General features: G+C 45.5%; 2 protein-coding genes across 2 annotated transcripts; one reads left to right on the top strand and one right to left on the bottom strand.

The window, feature by feature from the left end:
• Positions 1-41: 41 nt before the first annotated feature.
• LOC108294959 (tubulin beta-8 chain-like) lies at positions 42-1,059 on the bottom strand (the record flags this gene model as incomplete). Its single annotated transcript, XM_017516980.2, has 1 exon — positions 42-1,059. A coding segment is annotated over one exon (897 nt), but the record flags the coding sequence as incomplete, so codon positions are not given.
• Positions 1,060-1,082: 23 nt separating this feature from the next.
• Positions 1,083-3,250, top strand: LOC108294974 (FYVE, RhoGEF and PH domain-containing protein 5-like; the record flags this gene model as incomplete). The annotated part of the gene is given in 2 exon segments (XM_037734401.1): positions 1,083-1,905; positions 1,908-3,250. Coding segments are annotated over 2 exon segments (1,875 nt in total), but the record flags the coding sequence as incomplete, so codon positions are not given.
• Between the last annotated feature and the right edge of the window lie 5,492 nt (positions 3,251-8,742).

The following is an 8,742-nucleotide window of genomic DNA, read 5'->3' as shown; positions in this document are numbered from 1 at the left end:
TGCTATAAAAATGTCTTATTAGGCCAAATTACTTACTATGAAAATGCTTTAAAATGCAGTAGGAGGAGATGTAAAGACTCAAAGAAGCGTGTAGTGACAATGGCTATCAGAACACACTAAAGAATCCACACTGCTTCCCCCTTTACCTAGAAAAGGAAGCTTCTAGGCTACCTCCTCCTCCTCAGCACACTCCTCAAACTCCCCCTCCTCAGCTGTGGTGTCTTGGTATTGCTGGTATTCTGACACCAGGTCATTAAGGTTGCTCTCAGCCTCAGTGAACTCCATCTCATCCATGCCCTCGCCTATGTACCAGTGCAGGAAGGCCTTGCGCCTGAACATAGCGGTAAACTGTTCAGAGACACGTTTGAAGAGCTCTTGGATGGCTGTGTTGTTACCAATGAAGGTGGCCGACATTTTTAGCCCCCGGGGTGGGATGTCACAGACGGCTGTTTTCACGTTGTGAGGGAGCCGTTCAGCAAAGTAGCAGCTGTTCTTATTTTGAATGTTGAACATGTGCTCATCCACCTCCCTCATGGACATGCGACCTCTAAAAATGGCAGCCACGGTTAGGTAGTGACCATGACGGGGGTCATAGGCGGCCATCATATTCTTAGCATCAAAGAGTTGCTGAGTGAGCTCAGCCACGGTCAGGGCCCGGTACTGCTGGCTGCCCCGGCTGGTCAGCTGGGCAAAGCTGGCCATGAAGAAGTGCAGCCGGGGAAATGGAACCATGTTCACGGCCAGCTTCCGCAGGTCGGCATTCAGCTGGCCCGGGAAGCGCAGACATGTGGTGACTCCACTCATGGTAGCAGACACTAGGTGATTCAGGTCACTGTAGGTGGGTGTGGTCAGTTTTAAGGTCCTGGAACAGATGTTATAGAGCACTTTGTTATCAATGCAGAACGTCTCATCTGCATTTTCTATGAGCTGGTAAACAGAGAGGGTGGCATTGTAGGGCTCCACCACCGTGTCTGACACCTTGGGCGAGGGCAGGATGCTGAATGTGTTTATGATCCTGTCTGGGTACTCCTCCCGAATTTTGCCCATGAGAAGTGTATGAAAAGACTCTAGCCCTACAAAGCTGGACCTACTCAGAGCCCTACAAAGTCTGTCTCTGACTTTGCCGAGCCCTCTCATCGGCAGCCCCTAAAGAGGACCTCATGTCGGATGAGGAGCAGAGAAGCTCAGAGGAGGAGGATAGTGCTTCAAGAGACCCCAGCCTCACCCACAAGGTGGAAGGACAGTCCAGAGCCCTTGTCATCGCACAGGAAGTGCTATCTTCAGAGAAAGCATACGTGGAGATGCTCCAGCACTTACTTCTGGATTTCCATGGAGCTGTCATGAGGGCCTTGGATGACATGGACCATGAAGGCAGAGACATATTGGCCCGGGAGGAGCTGAGGCAGGGCCTGAGTGAACTCCCAGCCATTTACGAACTTCACCAAGGCATCCTGGAGGAGCTGGAGGAAAGGCTGTCAAATTGGGAGAGCCAGCAGAAGGTAGCTGACGTCTTCCTGACCCGGGAGCAGGGGTTTGATCACCACGCCACTCACATCCTGCAGTTCGACAGGTACCTAGGTCTGCTCAGTGAGAATTGCCTCCACTCTCCCCTGCTGGCAGCTGCTGTCCATGAATTTGAGCAGAATGTGCAAGGAGGCGGCCAGACTGCAAAACATCGGCTGCTGCAGGTGGTTCAGCACCTCTTTCAGTACCAACTGCTCCTCACAGACTATTTAAACAACCTTTGCCCGGACTCTGCCGAGTACGACAGCACACAGGGTGCACTGAGCCTCATCTCCAAAGTCACAGACCGTGCCAACGGCAGCATGGAGCAAGGGGAAAACCTGCAGAAGCTGGTCCACATTGAGCACAGCGTCCGGGGCCAAGGGGATCTCCTCCAGCCAGGGAGTTTCTGAAGGAAGGAACGCTGATGAAAGCAACAGGGAAAAACAGACGCCCCCGGCACCTATTTCTGATGAACGATGTGCTCCTGTACACCTATCCCCAGAAGGAAGGGAAGTACCGGCTGAAGAACACATTGGCTGTGGCCAACATGAAGGTCAGCCGCCCTGTGATGGAGAAAGTGCCCTATGCTCTAAAGATCGAGACTTCTGAGTCCCGCCTGATGCTGTCTGCGAGCTCCTGTGCAGAGACGGACGAGTGGTATGGCTGTCTGAGCAGAGCTCTTCCTGAGGACTACAAGGCCCAGGCTCTGGCTGCGTTCCACCACAGCGTGGAGATACGAGAGAGCCTGGGGGTTAGCCTCGGGGAGAGGCCTCCCACCCTGGTGCCTGTCACACATGTCACGATGTGCATGAACTGCGGCTGTGACTTCTCCCTCACACTGCGGCGTCATCACTGTCATGCCTGTGGCAAGATTGTGTGCCGGAACTGTTCACAGAACAAGTACCCGCTGAAGTACCTGAAGGACAGGATGGCCAAGGTCTGTGACGGCTGCTTCGGGGAGCTGAAGAAGCGGGGCAGGGCTGTCCCAGGCCTGATGAGACAGCGGCTTGTGAGCATGAGTTTCCCACTCTCTGCACCCTGCTTCTCAGGCAGTGCCTTCTCATCCGTCTTCCACAGCATCAACCCCTCAACCTTCAAGAAGCAGAAGAAAGTCCCTTCAGCCCTGACAGAGGTGACTGCCTCTGGAGAGGGCTCTGCCATCAGCGGCTATCTCAGCCGGTGTAAGAGGGGCAAGCGGCACTGGAAGAAGCTCTGGTTTGTCATCAAAGGCAAAGTTCTCTACACCTACATGGCCAGTGAGGACAAAGTGGCCATGGAGAGTATGACTCTGCTAGGTTTCACCATTGCTCCAGAAAAGGAAGAGAGCAGCAGCGAAGTAGGACCTATTTTTCACCTTTACCACAATAAAACCCTATTTTATAGCTTCAAAGCAGAAGATACCAATTCAGCTCAGAGGTGGATTGAGGCCATGGAAGATGCGAGTGTGTTATAGCAGTTATCAAGCGTGTGGACTTGTAACAAATTCTTAGGTCAATATGTGAATGCTTCTAGAAGCTAAGCTGTGGCTCAACTCATCCGGACACACACCTGGGTTCAGCAATGAGGCCTGACCTTTTTTGCTATAACCTCCCCACCACTCCCCTGCCCGCGCCAACATCTTCATGAGTGGTGCCCTTAAAGGATATTTATGGACCTCTCCTTTTCTGTGTTTTCTGCCCCCCACCCCTACCCCCACCCCCACCCCCACCCGTCACCCGGTAGTAAACTATCTCCTTACCCTGCAGTGAGTTAAAATTTAGTAAGATGAAGACATGGAAGCCAATCTAAAAGTACATTTAGAAATGCAGGCTTTTTAGTAGAAAGAAGCTCTTACAGTTTTTACTTATGATAAATCTTATCACCTTTCAAAAATTGATTGTAGTGCCTCAAGTGAAATGAGAAGCTATCAGCAACAGCTATCTCATTGAAAGCACTTTATTTTACTGAGCTGCAACCTCCAATTTTGTGTTTTCTAAGTGATTTACTTAAGTCAGTAACAGATGGAATCCTGTGGACTAACATGCCACCAGTCTTCTAACGAGGGTGTACATAAAATTGATTTGTGCAGCCGGGCGCGGTGGCTCAAGCCTGTAATCCCAGCACTTTGGGAGGCNACAAAGTTTTGCTCACTCTTAGAAAGGGACACAAGACAGGAAACATTCCTCCCTTTTTTGCCTCCCCCTTCAATGCTATTTTGTAAGAATGTAACGCCTGGAGCCATCTTGTGATCATGAAGCACAAACGTGACAAAACCCACCATACTGATCATAGGAAAACAGTAAGAGAAAAATCACGTTAAGTCCTTGATAATGTACCACTAAATTAGGCAACTCTGGTATCATCTACATCTAGACATATATGAGTTAATAAATGCCATGATTGTTGAGGCAATTTTAGAGAAGTATTCTATTTACAGCCAAAAGCAAACATTTTAATACCATATTGTTCTTTTTTACATTATTAATGCTCATTTATTAGATGATGTAATTAAACCTACCAATAGAGAAGAGAGAACACCGTGTTCTACTGTAGGAAATGACAAAGGAGGTCTGAGAAATGGAGTGAAAAGGTGGCCAAAAAAGGATGGGAAGATGGAAGGAATTCCCTTCACCAGATTGGAAGTAGAGATAAAAGTAAGCTATAGCTGGGCACGGTGGCTCACACCTGTAATCCCAGCACTTTGGGAGGCTGAGGTGAGTGGATCACTTGAGCCTGGAATTCAAGACCAGCCTGGCCAACATGGTAAAACCCCGTCTCTACTAAAAATATGAAAAATTTCACCAGCGGGGCATGGTGGCGCCTGTAATTCCAGCTACTCAGGAGGCTGAGACAGGAGAATTGCTTGAACCCGGGAGGTGGAAGTTGCAGTGAGCCAAGACTATGCTGCTGCAGTCCAGCCTGGGCAACAGAGCAAGACTCTGTCTCAAAAGAAAAAAAAAAAAGGAAAATCATAAAACATATCATTTGCCCATTTTCCATTGTTTTTCTTCAAAAATCAAAAGAGAATCACTTGACAAGTGCAAGCACAAATCTTGGTTTGGTCTCTCATATTTGTTTGGTAGTTACCTTAGACAAGTGATTTCTGCGGGCTCAGCCATGGCTAACTACAAACTAGCACTAAGGGTTTATCAGGATGATGGGTTTAATCCTGCTTTGCCACCTTTAATGGTTTGACCTAGGGCAAGTTCTTTAGCTCTCTGTGCCTCTGTTTTCTCATCCAAAATGGGGATAATAATGATACTTACAGGGTTGTGATAAGGTAAAATGAGACAGTGTGTGTGCAGAATGTCTGGCACACAGTGTTGAGTAAATGTTAGCTTTTATTGAAATTGTTATTATAGTTTTCATGCTATTTAATCCTTTTAATGCAAATATGCAAATAAATTAATATGCATACCATATTAAAGGGACCTTTAAAACAATATGAGGCCAAGCACAGTGGCTCATGCCTGTAATCCCAGCACTTTGGGAGGCCAAGGCAGGTGGATCACCTGAGGTCAGGAGTTCGAGACCAGCCAACTTGATAAAATCCTGTCTCTACTAAAAATACAAAAATTAGCTAGTGTGGTGGCATGTGCCTATAGTCCCATCTACTCGGGAGGCTGAGGCAGGAGAATGGCTTCAACCTGGGGAGGCGGAGGTTTCAGTGAGCCGAGATCTCACCACTGCACTCCAACCTGGGCGACAGAGCAAGATTCCATCTCAAAAATGAATAAATAAATAAAACAATATGAAATGAGTTTGCCAGTGACTATTTACAAAGGCAGAACTCTAAGTGCTGAAGTTTGTTGAATTGAGTGGTAGGCAAATAAAAGCCCATAGTTACAGTATTAAGTTGACCTCAAACAAACTGATTTTGTTGTCATTTGTATGTGATAACCATGATTCAAATACTGAGTCAAGAATTATATTTCATGTAAAAGGCTTTTACAGATGTTAAGATGTAGAGTCTATCTTCCAGGCTTAAAATAGCTTCTTTCGTAATTTTTTAAACATATGCATTTTCATGCAGGACAGCAGGGGGCAGCTTTGGAGGCAGCTCTATTAGCAACATTGATCAGTTAAACAGTAAGTTATGGTGAACATCTTGTACTGCACATTTTACCTTAATCAGGTGGAGTCAACAAACAAATGTGTAAGTGATATCTCTGTTTATATATTGTCAATAGTATTTATTTGCTTAATAAAGCTCCCGGTGTGGCTGATAATCGGAAACGCTGACTGAATCGGGTTTCTTTGTACAAAATACAAGACTTAATGCAATTTTATCATACCCGTGAGTCACAAAAGCCCTTTTAGGCAAATTAATGGCCACTGATGGAAATTATCAAAGAGTACCAACAAAAATGTCAATTAGTCATTTCACTAATACTCCCCTCATCTTAGCACTTGGTCCTGTATCTTGCTATATCATCACAGTTTTTACAATTCAAAATGGGGTCTGTTATTTGACATTATTTGTGTTGATTGGTGGTATATTATGACACATTTTAAAAATTGCAAAATAATAGGTTTCAGTAAATTTTAATTAGCACAAAATATAAAACACAGTGCTAGGATTTCTACTCTCCAGTAGAAAAGCAGCTTAGTCAGTTGAGAGAGTATATGTGGAAAGACAATTTAAAATACGTTTTTGTCTTTATTATGTTCTCTTAAAATATAATTTATAAATCTAATTTTCTAGTTAGCTCAGATTTGCAACTGGCAAGAGTTAGGATCTCTTTAAAATCAGGTAACAGATGTGTCTAAGTTTGACTGGAGATGATTCAGAAAGGCAAAGCTGAGCTTTTTTTAAGCTAATATTTTTTAGGTAGACATTTGGAGGGTTTTTTCCTCTCTTGAATAAAAGGTGGGGAAAAGGCTTTGATGCCTGATAAAGGTGAGAAATCTCTGAGTGGTCTTTATGATCTTGAAAGTGCTTTGCCTCTGTTAAAAAATTTAATGTGAGTTCAAATACGCATTCTTGTCAAGCCTGGAGAGCCGGTGATTAGCAACCATTACAACTCAGTGAACATTTCTATTTACACAGAGATTTTTTTTTTTTTTTCTTTTTTGAGATGGAGTCTTGCTCTGTTGCCCAGATTGGAGTGCAGTGGTGAGATCTCGGCTCACGGCAACCTCCGCCTCCCCAGTTCAAGCGATTCTACATGGAGATATTTCTATTCTTCGAATCATTCTCAGATTTTCTGTGGTCTTCATTTATATCTTAGTTTGGATTCCTCCAGAAGCTAACTGTGGGACAAAGGCTCGAGTACAAATAGTTTATTTGGGAGGCATATTAGTTTGTTCTCACACTGCTAATAAAGACATACCCAAGACTGGGTAATTTATAAAGGAAAGGAGTTTAATTGACTCACAGTTCCACATGGCTGGGGAGGCCTCACAATCATGGAGGAAGGGGAACTCCCATTGATAAAACCATTAGTGCTTGTGAGACTTACTAACCGCCACAAGAACAGTATGGGGAAAACTGCCCCCATGATTCTATTATCTCCACCTGGCCCCACCTTTGACACCTGGGGATTATTACAATTCAAGGTGAGATTTGGGTGGGGACACCACCAAACCATATCAGGAGGTGAAGGAAAACACCAGTAAGGGAGTCAGGAAATAAGCCATGAAGAAAAGGAGTTGGGTTATCCAGCAAGGTAGAAAAGTGGACCACTCTGGACTTAATCCCACTGAGGAGCTATGGGATATGGTATAGAACATGAGCCTCAGACTCATCCCACATTAGGAGCAAGGGAGCTGGAGTATATATACACTAACAAAGCCCTCCAATACCCAGCCCCTCCCCACCTCTTTGGCCCCCTCTCCTGGCCCCCCTTTCCTGAAAACATCAGCCCCAGCAACACAAGGACCTGCAATGCCTTTTTACCCCTCCCTTTACCTAGCTCATTTCACCTGGCTGACTCCTATTAATTCTTTGGTTGTCTTTGGTTGAGGGCTGCTCCTGGGGTTGTCAAAACCTTGACACTTCCAGCCTGCCAGCTCTGGGCCAAGCCCTCAAGCAGATATGACAGATTTGGCACACTGAAGTGGTAAAGCCTGAGGGTGTATGAATAGGAGGCCAAGAGCGTCTGCTATAGATTACCTCAGAGAATTTTTATAAGAAGTTAATGATTGCATATAATTTAGAATACTGCACGGCACGGAATAAGGATGCAATGTTCATTTCATTGTTTTGATAACACTCGCCTTCTTTTTTTTTTTTTTTTTTTCATGGCCAGAACCTGTGTCTACAAAAAATAAGAAAAATTAGCCTGACATGGTGGCACCAGGAGTCTCGGTTATTCAGGAGACTGATGTGGGAGGATCTCTTGAACCCAGGAATTGGAGGCTGCAGTGAGCTACGATCGTACCACTGCATTTCAGCCTAGGCTGCACTCCAGTGAGACCCTGTCTCAAAAAAATAAAACAACAAAACAAAAACTTTTCCAAGAACAGTGGGGCCTAGTAGTACTATACTATGTAGGGAAGGGAAGCTAGTCAAGTAATCCTTCAGAATTTTTTTCTTTTTAACATATCTTAGGGGATTTTCTAACCCTCTCTAGAGCTTGAAGGAACAAATTTTGATTTTATATATATATAAAAAAAAAAACAGAGGGAAAAAAACCCCTTTTTTTTTTTTTTTTTGAGACAGAATTTCACTCTTGTTGCCCAGGCTAGAGGACAATGATGCAATCTTGGCTCACCGCAACCTCTGCCTCCTGGGTTCAAGTGATTCTCCTGCCTCAGCCTCCCGAGTACCTGGGACTACAAGCATGTGCCACCACACCCAGCTAATTTTGTATTTTTAGTAGAGACAGGGTTTCTCCATGTTGGTCAGGCTGGTCTCAAACTCCTGACCTGAGGTGATCTGCCCATCTCAGACTCCCAAAGTGCTGGGACTACAGGCGTGAGCCACAGCCCCCAAATGAGCTCCCCTCTGGCAGGGCACACTATCTGGGTGGATATTTTTATCAGATGCCAGGTAATTCTCCCGTAGCCTGGCCTAGACCCACATTCAGGAAACACTGGCCCCAGGATAGTTGAACCCTCAGGGCAGCGTTCAAATCCCTCCAATACCCAGCCCCTCCCCACCTCTTTGGCCCTCTCTCCTGGGCTCTCTTGCCTAAAAACATCAGCCCCAGCAACACAACAGCCTGCAATGTCTTTTTACCCCTCTCTCTACCTAGCTCATTTCACCTGGCTGACTCCTATTAATTCATCTTCAATGGTTTCCTCCATTTCAGC

This window comes from Cebus imitator, unplaced genomic scaffold, assembly GCF_001604975.1.
Source record: "Cebus imitator isolate Cc_AM_T3 unplaced genomic scaffold, Cebus_imitator-1.0 Scaffold613, whole genome shotgun sequence".
Lineage (NCBI taxonomy): Eukaryota > Metazoa > Chordata > Mammalia > Primates > Cebidae > Cebus > Cebus imitator.
Note: the sequence above shows the minus strand (reverse complement) of the source record. Positions and strands in the feature narration are given on the sequence as shown.